Source organism: Lampetra planeri, chromosome 16 (assembly GCF_965212315.1).
Source record: "Lampetra planeri chromosome 16, kcLamPlan1.2.h2, whole genome shotgun sequence".
Classification (NCBI taxonomy): domain Eukaryota; kingdom Metazoa; phylum Chordata; class Hyperoartia; order Petromyzontiformes; family Petromyzontidae; genus Lampetra; species Lampetra planeri.
In genome coordinates, this window is record NC_136122.1 from 11,884,396 (window position 1) to 11,898,453 (window position 14,058).

At 48.1% G+C, this 14,058-nt stretch overlaps 1 protein-coding gene across 2 annotated transcripts in view; it reads left to right on the forward strand.

Moving 5' to 3' along the window:
* The first annotated feature begins 2,725 nt into the window (after nt 1–2,725).
* Nucleotides 2,726–14,058, forward strand: part of LOC144723061 (phosphatidylserine synthase 2-like) — a 31,200-nt gene continuing 19,867 nt past the window's right edge. The window contains exons 1-2 of one of the 2 annotated variants that reach the window (XM_078601605.1): nt 2,726–3,533; nt 5,538–5,983. In XM_078601605.1, coding sequence (XP_078457731.1) covers nt 5,826–5,983 — 158 coding nt within the window. In that variant the 5' untranslated portion in view covers nt 2,726–3,533; nt 5,538–5,825. Of the gene's footprint in view, nt 3,534–3,938; nt 5,273–5,537; nt 5,984–14,058 lie in introns of those variants that run through there. The other variant, XM_078601606.1, reaches the window with a different exon arrangement.

Sequence of the window (14,058 nt, forward strand, 5' to 3'; positions counted from 1 at the left end):
CGCAGCTCACCAACACAGATACTAAACTCACCACAGCTCACCAACACAGGTACTAAACTCACCACAGCTCACCAACACAGATACTAAACTCACCACACAGCTCACCAACACGCAGCTCACCAACACAAGTGCCCACATCTCTACAGTTCTTGGGCGATATTGTCCAGGAAATATAAAAACAACGGTTATAACAAACATTGTTATCAGTGTGCAGTGGAATTCCGTAAGAAATAGCACGGCTCGCTCAATGGACTGGCTTGTCGGCATGTGTAGGATTTGCGTGACTGTGACTTATCTGTGAAACAGTTTCATGGCTATATTAGTTTCGGCCTCTCACCCCCGCCCCCCGTGCACTTGTGCAAGTTTGTGGTTTTAGGATCAGGGATCGAGGAGACAGGGTGGTCGGGTGAGTGGTTTGTGAAGTGGATGAGTGGTTGGGTGACCGCCTGGGTGGGTAGTTTTAGGAGGGTTTATGGTTAGGTGGGTGGCTCGTGAATGTGTGAGTGGTTGGGTGAGCGGTTGGGTGAGTGGTTGGGTGAGCGGTTGGTGAAGTGGGTAAGTGGTTGGGTGAGTGGTTGAGTGGGTGGTCTTAGGATTGTTTGTGTTCATGGTTAGGTGGGTGGTTTATGAATGTGTGAGTGGTTGGGTAAGCAGTTGATTAGATTATGTGAGTGGTTTGTGAAGTGGATGGGTGGATGATTGTGTGAGTGGTTGATGGAGTGTTTGGGTGGGTGGTGGGGTGAAGTGAGTCATTTGATGGAATTTCTGAGTGTCTGGGAAACTCATACAATCGGCTCGTATGTAATGGTGCCATTGGCTCTTCTATTGAAATCATACAATATTGCGGAAGCGGATTTTTGACGAAGCCATATGCGTATACAGATATCCACATGACACTTGTAGCCTTTGCACAGAGGTGTTGCATGGCGTCAGCAACCGTAGAGTCCCAAGTAGCTCAAGAGTCCCCGGATTTATATATATTTAAAAAGTATGGGCAAACAAAACATCAGCATGACTTAAAATCCAAATAAACTTCGCTAGATTTACATAACAATCGAATGCTCTTTGTTTTTTTCGGTAAAGGCACGTAGGTAAAAAATAAAATAAATGAAAACTCAATTAAATCACGACGTTTCGGGCGCAACACAAGCATCCTTCTTCAGGTGGGGACAGCGTAGCGAAAGTACAATCGCTTCCCTACCTTATCTGCAGCTCTACTAAGTCATTTAACTACGGCTGTCTCGTATCCACATCTACGGCTGTCTCGCTCAACCTCTTGTCGACTGCTCGCTCATCTCGCTAAACGCCCGTCTCATCCCATACCCCTCTCATTCCATCTCCATCTCTTCCGTCATCTCACCGGGAGTTTATAACCTGCAACTGCATCCGATGTTTCACCCAGAAGAATCGATTATGTAATGGAATCCCTAGAATTCTGGCTGGAAAATGAACTGTGAATCGTAATATTGGTCGGCAAAGCCCTGCGCGTTTAAAAGGAATCCCTCGAAAGTCATCTTATGGCCGAGGAGGGAGGGAAGGGCTGGCGGGGGGGGGGCTCTTAAGAGGGGGGTGGGGGTTGTGGAGGTGGGGGGTGGTGGTGGTGTGGTGGGGGTGTGGTGTGGTGTGGTGGTGGTGGGGTGGTGGGGGTATGGTGTAGTGGTGGTGTGGTGGGGGTGTGGTGTGGTGATGTGATGTGGTGGGGTGGTGGGGGTGTGGTGTAGTGGTGGTGTGGTGGTGTGGTGTGGTGGTGGTGGGGGTGTGGGGGTGTGGTGGGAGTGATGGTGGGAGTGCGGTGTGGGGGTGTGGTGTGGTGGTGTAGTGGTGTGGTGGTGTGGTGTGGTGGTGTGGTGGTGGTGGGGGTGTGGGGGTGTGGTGGGAGTGATGGTGGGAGTGATGGTGGGAGTGTGGTGTGGGGGTGTGGTGTGGTGGTGGTGTGGTGGTGTGATGGTGGTGGGGGTGTGGTGGGAGTGATGGTGGGAGTGATGGTGGGAGTGTGGTGTGGGGGTGGTGATGGTGGTGTGGTGGGGGTGTGGTGGGGGTGATGGTGGGGGTGTGGTGTGGTGGGGGTGGTATGGTGGAGGTGATATGGTGTGAGTGATGGTGGTGGTGTGGTGGAGGTAGTGTGGTGGTGGGAGTGTGGTGGTGGTGTGGGAGTGGGGGTGATGGGGTGATGATGGGGGTGATGGTGGTGGTGTGGTGGGGGTTAGGGTGGTGGTGGGAGTGGTGGCGGTGGTGTGGGAGTGGTGGGGGGGTGGTGTGGGAGTGGTGGGGAGGTGGTGTGGGAGGGGGGTGGTGGGAGTGGTGGCGGTGGTGTGGGAGTGGTGGGGGGATGGTGTGGGAGGAGGGTGGTGGGAGTGGTGGTGGTGTGGGAGTGATGGTGGTGGTGTGGGAGTGGTGGTGGTGTGAGAGTGGTGGTGGTGGTGTGGGAGTGGTGGTGGTGGTGTGGGAATGGTGGTGGTGGAGGTGGTAGTGGTGGGAGGGGTGTGATTGTGGTGGTGTGGGAGTGGTGGTGGTGTGGGAGTGGTGGTGGTGTGGGAGTGGTGGTGGTGTGGGAGTGGTGGTGGTGTGGGAGTGGTGGTGGTGTGGGAGTGGTGGTGGTGTGGGAGTGGTGGTGGTGTGGGAGTGGTGGTGGTGTGGGAGTGGTGGTGGTGTGGGAGTGATGGTGGTGGTGGGGTGTGGTGGTGGTGGGGGGGGGGAGGAGAATGACGCTGACGCACGAAGCCGCGCGCCTCATTCCAGCGCAGCGGAGTTTGAGAAACCGGCTCGGCCAGAGGCAGGCAGCCCCCCCACTCCTCGCAACTTGTCGCTGCTGCGTGCAAGCCTCACTCAGAAGCAGCAGAAGCAGCAGCAGTCTTCAGCATACACACAGCAACAGCAGCAGTCTTCAACATACACACAGGGCAAGGGAACACAGCAGCAGTCTTCAGCATACACACAACAACAGCAGCAGTCTTCAGCATACACAGCAGAAGCAGCAGCAGCAGCAGTCTTCAACATACAGTACACACAGCAGCAGCAGCAGCAGTCTTCAACATACACACAGGGCAAGGGAACACAACAGCAGTCTTCAACATACACACAGGGCAAGGGAACACAGCAGCAGTCTTCAGCATACACACAACAACAGCAGCAGTCTTCAGCATACACAGCAGAAGCAGCAGCAGCAGCAGTCTTCAACATACAGTACACACAGCAGCAGCAGCAGTCTTCAACATACACACAGGGCAAGGGAACACAACAGCAGTCTTCAACATACACACAGGGCAAGGGAACACAGCAGCAGTCTTCAACATACACACAGCAGCAGCAGTCTTCAACATACACACAGGGCAAGGGAACACAGCAGCAGTCTTTAACATACACACAGCAGCAGCAGCAGTCTTCAACATACACACAGGGCAAGTGAACACAGCAGCAGTCTTCAACATACACACAGGGCAAGGGAACACAACAACCACAGCAGTCTTCAACATACACACAGCAACAGCAGCAGCAATAATTAGAAGATTGACGCGTGGATGTCGACGCCAGAGGTATGTGTGTTGTTGTTGTGTGGTGTTGTTGGGTGCGTTGTTGTTGTGTGTGTGGTGGTGGTGTTGTTGTTGTGTGCGAGTGTTGGTTGATGGTCAAAGGGGTTCTCTTTCACTCTCCTCGCTCTCCTCCACTCGCTGCTGTTGAGTTGTGTGGCGATGATGATGATGGCATGTGTCGTCGTGTTGCCACTGGGGGAGACAAAGGCGGCCGGGCGTGGTGCTGGCCACCCACCCCCCTCCCCTCGTGTGCCGTGCCCGACATTCAGAGGCGCGACACTTCGCTCGCTGCACTTGGCCCAACAATCTGTTGAGGCTAGACGGGTGATCTTTGTTGTATGTGTGGTGTGTGTGCTGTGTATGTTGTGTGTATGTATGGTGTGTGTATGTTGTGTGTATGTATGGTGTGTGTATGGTGTGTGTATGTATGGTGTGTATGCTGTGTATGTTGTGTATGTGTGGTGTGTGTATGGTGTGTGAGTGTGTTGTGTGTGTTGTGTATGGTGTGTGAGTGTTGTGTATGTGTTGTGTGTGGTGTGTGTTGTGAGGGTTGAGTGTGGGGTGTGTTGTGTGTTATGTATGGTGTGTGTGTATTATGTATGGTGGGTGTATGGTGTGTGAGTGTGTTGTTTGTGTTATGTGTGTGTGTTGTGGATGTGTTGTGAGTGAGTGTAGTGATGAGCGCAATACTTCTCTCCACATGTGCTTGTGTAGCTGTGTGTTGTGTGTATGGTGTGTGTTGTGTGTGTATGTGTGTGTTGTGAGTGTATGTGAGTGTATGGTGAGTGTATGTGAGTGTATGGTGTGTGTATGTTGTGAGTGTGTATGTGTTGTGAGTGTGTATGTGTTGTGAGTGTATGTGAGTGTATGGTGTGTGTATGTTGTGAGTGTGTATGTGTTGTGAGTGTATGTGAGTGTATGGTGTGTGTATGTTGTGAGTGTGTATGTGTGTGTGTTGTGAGTGCATGTGAGTGTATGGTGTGTGTATGTTGTGAGTGTGGCTGTATATATGTGTATGTATGTGATTGTGTGTTGTGAGTGTATGTGTGTGTATGTGCCCTGTGTGTGTTGGGGAATGTGACGGCATGTGTCTGGCTGTGTTGTGTGTTTATATAAGTGTTATATAGTGTGCTACTGTACAGTATCGAGAACATGTTCTATTGCTTGTGTGCCAATATAGTGGACAGCATTTATAATGATTTAGAATGTGTTGTGTGTACTGCATACTGTACGTATTGTGTGAGTGTATTCAGTGCAGTATTTATAATGTACTTTTCAATGTGTTGTGTGTTTTTTTGTGCTGTACCGTGTGTTAATCTGGACATGTTGTAGACACCTACAGTACACACCACGTGTTACAACTACAGTACACACCACGTGTTACACCTACAGTACACACCACTAGCTACACCTGCAGTACACACGTGTTACACTACAGTACACACCACGTGTTACACTACAGTACACACCACGTGTTATACCTACAGTACACATCACTAGCTACACCTACAGTACACACCACGTGTTACACCTACAGTACACACCACGTGTTACACCTACAGTACACACCACGTGTTACACTACAGTACACACCACGTGTTACCCTAGAGTACACACCACTAGCTACACCTAGTAAGGGTTGTATCCGACTGATTTATCTGTGCATTGTGTGTGTGTATACATCGTTTGTATATACTGAATGTGTGTGTTCCTCCAGTAGGTTGACTCAGCCATAAATGAGAGTGAGTGTGTGGTGGGATCTGATCACACCCCAGCCCCCCCTGGTGTGCCCTGTTAATCTGTGTAGGACTCTGTAAATTACTTTTTTTTATTTTACACTGATCCTAAATGGGTTTGCCTTGAATAGTTGACTTATAAATTCCACTTTGAGGTTCTATATACACTCGTCGCCAGCACACGTCGCTACAGTGAGTGGTCATGTAAACGAGTATTCTGTGCTATGCAGTAGACTTTCCCTGTCTTTTGGACTTGTCCGTCTTGTTTCAGACAACCGACGACGACATCATCATCACCATCTTCACTTGTCATTGACACCTGTTCGTAAGATCATCATTATACTATCATCACGTTTGAACAGCGGGCACCATCATCAGTAAGTAGGCTTCTTCCCATCGTCATCATTATTGACAATCGGTGACATCCGCTAGCAATTCGTTATCATCCATCACCACAATTCACCACCTTGCAGTGGCACACAAAGTAAGAAAGCCATCATCATCATCGTCATCATCCAGGTGATCGTCGTCGTCGTCATCGCGGAGATTGCCGTGAGTGATGGCGGAGGGTGGAGAATGTTCGCAACACGGTGACGTGTCTGGAGGGGACTGCAGCACTTGTGAGTCCGAGAGTCCTGGGGTCAGCGAGAGCCCTCGTCCCCTACTCCCCTCGGAGGAAGACCGTGTCCTCGACGAGGAGTCCAACACCTTCTTCTGGTGAGCACAGTCCCTGAAACTCTCCCCGCAGTACTCGCAGTGGGAGCCTCGTTGTACGCTTCCCTGCCCTCCTCATTGGCTGAGAACATCCCGATATGCAGAGGATCGCAGAGCTCGGTTGGCAATTGATGGCGCGCCGGCTCGCCGCCCGGTTGCATTTCCCCGCATTGTCTGTGGTTCTGCTTGTAATGTGAGCCCTGAAAGTTTGTGTCATTCGAATTAGTTTCGGCTTGTGAATTATGCTGAGAGCACAATTTGTCTTGAGTTCGCGCGCAAAATTAAAACGACGTAAAACATTTAGGAGGGGAAAAGAGGGCACCTGTATAAAAATGTGAATATGATTGTGTTGGCTGGCAGAGTGGTTCGTGTACACAGTTGAGTGACGAAACTAAAATTGCGTTTGACTTTCATCCCTCTGGGGCAGTTAAAACTAGTCCCGTACCAATTTGTGGGAAGTCAACAATGGTCTTTTAATACCAACTGGCCATGGAATTTTACCGCTGACTCAAGGCCACCCAAGGAAATATACGTTTTTAACCAGAGAATGAGATCTGCCATTGAGGCACACAAAACATAATCCTTTGCAAGGACGATCTGGGTGTCTGTGGCCATCTTTCGCAGTGCTCTCATCTGTTAATGATCCACCATCCCCTACATCCGTGTCGCTGTATTGGAGGTGGAGTGGGTGGTGTGGTGAATGCCAGGGTTAGACCTAAATGCAGGTGGTGGGTGCTAATGAAACTCTTCAGATCAGACTTGTGCAGTATCGTGTCGACTGTGCAGCAGCAGCTGCAAGGATTTGGCAGGAGGAAAGAAGTGATGCTGAGATATGGTGGTACCATTAACGATCTCTGGTAGTCGATACAAACCATATACACTTAGTAAAACTCTATTCTGTGTCCCCCACATATAAATACATTAATACAACATAAAGCCATCAGTACATTGTCTTTCCAGACCAATATTATTTTAATTTTAGTTTATTTTATTTTTTATTTAACTTACAATTTTTTGTTTTCGATTTACATGACTTTACCAAAAGAACCAAGAATACAATATTATCCAGCAGCATTTGTTTAAGCAATCGGACTCTGGCACTGGTTTCGATATTCAGGGTCTCATCAGCAGAATCAGGCTTGTTAAGAAAATAGTGGCTTTTGTGGCCTGACACCTTGCCTCTGCTTTTTTGACAAAGGACACCTAAAAAGGCCTTCAGCAAACATGTATCTTGGTTGTGTGCAGGAAGTGGCGGTTGACTGCTGCGTGTGGCTGTTTTTTATTTTGTTGCAAAGTGGAGACACAAAAGGACTTCTCTGCATCTCACCGGTTTTCCGTGCTGGGCAATTACAGTTTTGGGGCCGTCCATAAATGACGTCACGCACCTAGGGGGGTGAGGGGGGGTTTGTGACGATGTGTGACGAGGGGGGGGGGTTTGAAAAATGCGACTTCACATCAAAATGCGTAACTTTAAATAAATATAGACAACACGTTCTACTTGATTAAATAGACTTTTTAATAAATGTTTTCTCCTACAACATCAGAGTGCAGCGCCACATTAAATACGCACTACAATGACAATAGTTTAAAGCGATTTGAAGCATGTTTATATTTTTTTTTGGGGGGGGGCGGGCTGAGCTTTGTAACGTCATATTTGAGGGGGGTCTGACTTTTTGTGACGCCGTGCAACGAGGGTGGGGGGTCAATTAATCGTCCAAAATCGCGTGATGTCATTTATGGACGGCACCTTTGACCATATGTCGGGTACAGTGCAAAAATAGTTGAAGAAACATGACATTTGTGCATGAAAATGTTTCACTTGACACGGTTATGTATTTCCTTGCTGTACCACAGTTATTACGCATTATTCCGTAATAATGGTGCAATTTGCGCGTTCAGATTTGAAACCTGAGATTGATTTCCAGACGCGACTAACAATTGGGCAGGGCTACGGTCATGGTTATATTTTCGTGGGGGTTGCACCTTTGGGGTTTTCATTTTAAATATCTATGTTTTGTTGGTACAATTTTATTTGGGGTTCAGGATTCTTTCATATTAGTTTATTGTTTGTGACTAGATTCGTTTGGGGGGAGGGCTTGGGGAAGGGTTAAGGTTTGAGAAAGGGTTTTGAAAACCTAATTGCATTCTAATGGGGTCACATTCCATTTTCTTTTTACGTAGGAATGCCAGTGATGCAGTTTAATGTGTGTAGCATCGTAGAACAAGCACAGCACACTGCTTTGTGGTAAGCTATGAGCAAACGGTACATTACAACACCGCCTACAACCGGATCGCGCTGAATGAACCTGATCTGATCGGGGCTCGGAAGCCAAACCCGGGGTCGAGTCCGGTTAGCGCTTAGACGCTACCACCAGCTTGGAAAATACTCTGTGATGTAGGTGAGTGCTGCGGCACAGCAATGGATTCTTGAATCCACCTTTACGGAGCTGTGAGTGTTGCCCCCCCCCCCTCCCACCCATCTTGTATGCGTGGTGGGTTTCGTCTGGGTACGAACCACTCGCGAATGGGATTGGTCGCGCGTTCCGCAGCAGCAGCAGCACCCTCCTGAAAACGAGGCGCGAGACTCGGTGACTTTGTGACTTTTATGAGTGAATGAATAAATAAATGACTTTATTACAAGTGTACGGCACTGTTATGTACAGTGCAGTGGTGTCCTGTGTAAGTCAGGCGCTCAGCAGTATATTATGTCATGAATTGTGCAATCCGGTGGTGGTATACGGTGCAAACTATATTGAGGTGCTGCAGTAGCAAGATGTTAACTACCTCGTCTGGTATACAGGAAGTCGTGGGATCAATCCCGACCCTGATGCTTGCTGTATATTTGGAGTTTGCGTGTCTCTCTCCCCGTGGTCGCGTGGATTTTTCTCCAGGTCCTCCGGTTTTTCTCTCCACATTTAGAAACGTGCCTTTTCGAATATTTGGCTGATAACACATTTCCACATGGTGAGCCACTACGTTGGGTTATCATTTGTGCCCAGGTCGCTTCTGAAAAAGACCTATATAGCTCAGTAGGCCTTACCTGGTAAAATAAAAAATATATAGTTTTCATGTCCTGTTTCGTAGAAGATAAACGATTAACCGCTTGGAAATTTTATGAATTGTCGCCATTCAGATTCACGATGTTTTCCACACGTGGAATTTTGTTTTATCCACAAGACAGGTCTTTTTTTTGTTAGTTTGCATGAATATAAATGTGTCGTTAAACCCGCCACCACCTGACACAGCCAATTAGTAAGGTTTGTCACGTACAGCACACCGGTGTGCTGGAGAGCAACTCCACAACATTTAACGTCTGAATTAGTTCTCCAACACACCGGTGTGCTGTACTCGTAACGAACCTCCATTATAGATGATATTGGTCGCTAAAGCCTACGTCTTGAACAGAATTTTATTTCATGTACGATTTTTAACGCATTGTGGTGGACGTCAGTGTCTCCAGTGGCTTCACGGGTTGGCGTGAAAACCGATGCATGCAGCATACAGTACCACGATTTTAAAAAACACCGACGCTTACACGCACGGATCGCTGGTTACATCACAAGGGTAAGAGTAGATATGAAGCAGTGAAGCGATGCATGGTGTTCCAGGCCTGAAGCCACTATGGAGTTGGTGGATGACGTGTTGCGAATAATGCTCCACTGTGCAATGTCCTTGATTTGATTATTGTGATCCTTTTGAGAAGAACATTTGTCGAGCGACTGCCCCCGCATTTGTTTTTCTTTGTCTATACTAAAGAAAAAGAAACGGGGGGTGCTTAAGTTTGCTCGTTTGTTTCCTCCGTTTCTCAATCCGCTTAACCTGGCCAGGGTCCCGACGGCAGCATGTTGAGTAGGGCGGTGCAGGCCCTCCCTTTCCCTGGCAACGGGCTCTAGCTCTTCCTGGGGAATTCCCAGGCATTCCCAGGCCAGCCGAGCGGCAAAATCCCACCAGCATGTCATGTCCTGGGCTGGTCCCGGCGTCTTCTCCCAGTGCTAAAGTCAAAAAAATAAATGGACAACGGCCAGTTTTACCGCTTAAGAATAAAATAATAAGAGCCTAGCTACCGTCGTCATATCTACAGTTGCCCTCCGTTTACCACCAACGGACGGATGATGAATGGCATGAAATCCCCACTCTCTCGCTCTGCCTTCGCCTGAATGCGCAGCACCCTTACACGCACTGTCTGGTAATCGCTCCATCTCTGTTACATTGCAACTCGCAGATGGCAGTGAGGTGGTGGTCGCCAAGCTGTGTTCTCTCTCTTCGCTTACACGTTCTTTGTGGAGTTTAAAATTCACGCCGTACGATTGTACAAGATGAGAGCTCTCCGTTTCTCGTGGGTTGTCGCTTGCTTTCAGTGCATCTATATATCCGAAGACACCCACACACACGCTTACCAGCATTGTTTGCGGTTCTTGTCTTAAAAAGTTTAGCCGTTTGAAGGCTGGTGGGAACACAGGTATACAGTGCATTAAAATGTTACTGCCCCTCATCAACCCACTACTGGATGAAGGCCCTCCCATACCTTTCAGTCATAGGCACTGTTGGACCGTTCTTAAAAAAAAAATTTTTATTTTACCAGGCATGGCCCACTGAGATATATAGCTCTTTTTCAGAAGCGACCTGGCCACAAATCATAGCTAAACGAAGTGGCTTATCACGTGGAAATGTATAGCAGCCAAATGCTCTAAACGCATGTTTATAAATGTGGAGGGAAAACCAGAGGACCCGGAGAAAAATCCACGCGACCACGGAGAGAGAGACACGCAAACTTCAAATATACAGACTTCAGGGTCGGGATCGAACCCACTACCTCCTTCATACCAGGCGAGGTAGTTAACATCTCACCATCACGGCGCTCTCAAAATTAATCTTTAGTCGGGGGTGCCCAGGACCGGCTCAGACCTCACTCGCCGCCGCTGCTGCTGCTGCTGTTGCTGTGAGTTTAACTGCGGGTCATCGTTTTCACAGCGCACTGCACGAACACCCATTTTACTGACCATGGTGGCATAATGAAGGTTTTGATGATAATGTTGGTAATGATGCTGATGCAGTTTTTTTTCTCTGTTCGTGACTGCTATTAAGTGTATAACAATGAGATCCACCCCACCCCCACCTCCCCTTTGGCAGTTCCATTAATTATCGTAATCCAAGGTCACGATTTAATTCAAGTGTACTCTTTGCTTTATTGTTGTTAATGTAGCGATCATTAGCGTCTTGCAGGAATTGCGTGATCCCATTTCATTCAACGTACACGGATTTCAAAAAGATTCTCACAAACGCAATTTTGCGCGTTCATCATAAGCTTAAGAATTAATCTACATTAATCGAGGCATCATTGCACCCCTAATTGCTGATGACGACGACTAGCACCACAGCTGTCTGATGTGTGTTGTGCCGCACGGGAGACACTGTACAGCACAACCGCGAAAAACCTGTGCATGTTTGTGTGTTGAACTTCTTTCGCACAGCACGCAGCCAACAGTGCAAATCGCAGGTGCGGTATAGTTATATGTTGGCATTCAAATGATCTGAATGGGTTTTACAGCTCACAGTTGCTCAAATTTTACTGCGCCCCGCGCACCGATCCGTATTCCCGCCCTGCCAGTTACATAAAGTGTTACGTATGTTCAAGTTACGTAGCTACGTGTGTGTGTGTATGTGCGATCGCTCGGATGGTAATGATGTTTTGAAACGCGTCACCAGCATAGGTGAACAACGCCTTGGGAATAGGAGTGGCGGCAGCAGCAGCAGCAGCAGCGGCAGCAGCAGGGCGCGTTTAGCAGCCGAGCGTCATCGATGAATTCAACACCCGGGGACAAAATTGTCATCAGACCCACACCTTCGCTCGTGAGAAGCACTCTCGGCATCATTTTGACAGCAGCCGGCCAGCCAGCAAAACTTGTTCTTCACGTATTGCTTTGATGGCATGCCTGGAGCAAATCTTTCAGGTCTTCTTGGTTACGGTTCAAACTTAGTTGGGAGAACGAGGCACCAGTTTAGTGGTTCCTCCTCAGTCTTCCCACGAGTCTCGAGAGATTACGTGGCCGAGAAGATGCGCCAATTCTTGCATCGGTTTGCCGAATGGCGATTTGTATTGTTGGCGCTCCCGAAGCTCATATCGTAAATATTTTACATTACGGCCGCCCCCTTTTTCATTTAAACAATAAAAGGCATGCGTACATGCGCGCACATTAAATTCATATGTCGCACGTATAAAGTATGATAATTTAACAGCCCTTCGTGTCAATCCACATCTCTGACAACACATCGGCATTCCGTACAAGAGCGCAGTCTTTTTTTTTAAAATTATTTTTATACATGTACGAACCAAGCGCATTTTGGAAACTTGACATCCACACTGCACAATCAGTGCTTTGACACTAGTCTCGTCCCAGTAGAGTTTTTCTTTACTGGCGCAGGGCAGTCTATATTTAGCTCCTGCCAGCGGGGTGACTAACAATGTCTCTGTATGCTTTGCTCCGCCAAGCTATTGCTCGTTATGCTGCCCAGCCCGTAGACCAATGTTGGATGAAGGCCTCCCCCATGCTTTGAATGACAGAGGCTGTTTGGCCATGCTTCACCACGCCGGTCAGTGTCCATTCAGCTGTCACTCAACCACCGATGTTAGCTGTGACCGGGAATCGAAGTCTGGTCATCAGGTTCATGACTGCACCAATGCTTCTCCTGCCCGCATGAAAACTTGTACACAGGTCTGTCTACCCGCGTATTGGCTGTTCGGCAACGTAGGAGGGCTCATACATTGCGGCGACTAGCTACGGTATTTAACGTTGTGTCATGCCCGGTGTTTATGTGGCTCATTGCCATCATTGTGTACTGTATGCGATTCTCCGTTCTTCTCTTTGTGGAGCTTCTTAGGCTGACCAAGAATATGTAATGGAATATAAAAAGCGCCAAAGAGGCACGGAGAGATGCACGCTCAGAATTCAGAATCTTGCATCAGGATATTTATTGAGACTGGAAGAGGAACCCGATGACGTATGAAGCACTTTTTTCGCAGATGTCCGGCAGGGACGGGTCAGAAAGTTACTCCAGCAATAACACAAACAACGAATTACACCGAGGGACAGCGAGAGGAGCACTTGGATCGGGGGAGCAATATGCAAAATTAGAGACAATACGTCAAGGAGAGTTAATTGGGTTTGGGCCGGACACATTATGGCCAGAGGGGGAGATGGTCGATGGGACGAAACCGGTTAAGGAATGGCAGTCAGAGGAGGGAACGCGCCGGAGATGGAGTAACGAAATCAGCCCGTGCGCCGGAGTGAGGTGGAGGATTGTGGGAAATGGGCGATAGCATGGGGGAGGCTTTCATTTAGCAGTGGATAGACCATGACTGAGAGGGAGCATCGCAGGTGATTTGGTCATTGGCGTTGTATTATATCTAATTGCAACACATGGGTGCATTTAATTACGCTTCGAGCCTGTGATGACACTGTCGCCAGCTGCGTTTGAAATGTTTCACAGTTTTGAAAGAGCCGTGTTGCACAGTCACTGCGAGTTATAATTATTGTGTCCTGTCAGACATCTCATGGCGATTTTGAGCTTACAGATTAAGCAGATACACTGGGTGGGAATCATTAATCACTAAACCCAAACATTTTCGTGATTAATGATTCCAAATGTTTGGCATTTCAAATGTTTAAGAGATTCAAAAAACAAAACTCTTAAGTACGTGAGCGGTGGTCTGTGTTAGGTCAGTGTCAATGCCACGTACTTAGGTTATGCACAGCCGAAAGATTTACTTCCGAATATTTACGGTTACTTGCGATGAGCTCGCACTTCGCTCTTGGTGAAAAGAATTGTCATCGGGAATGCGCTGTGAGGAGGAGCGGCGTAAAACCAGAGATTAAGGAGCTATCTGTAATTATAATATAGATTTTAAAAAATAGTTATAAATTCCAGCCGTTAAGTTAATCCACTGCTGCGTGAACGCCTGTAGGTCACGATGGTAGTTTGTTTGACCATATCTCTCCGTGCTGATCTGCGCTGGTTGAATATGAAGTGGAGGGGGGACTAGGATCTGGGTTTGAGAGGGGGGCATCGTCATCATTGGG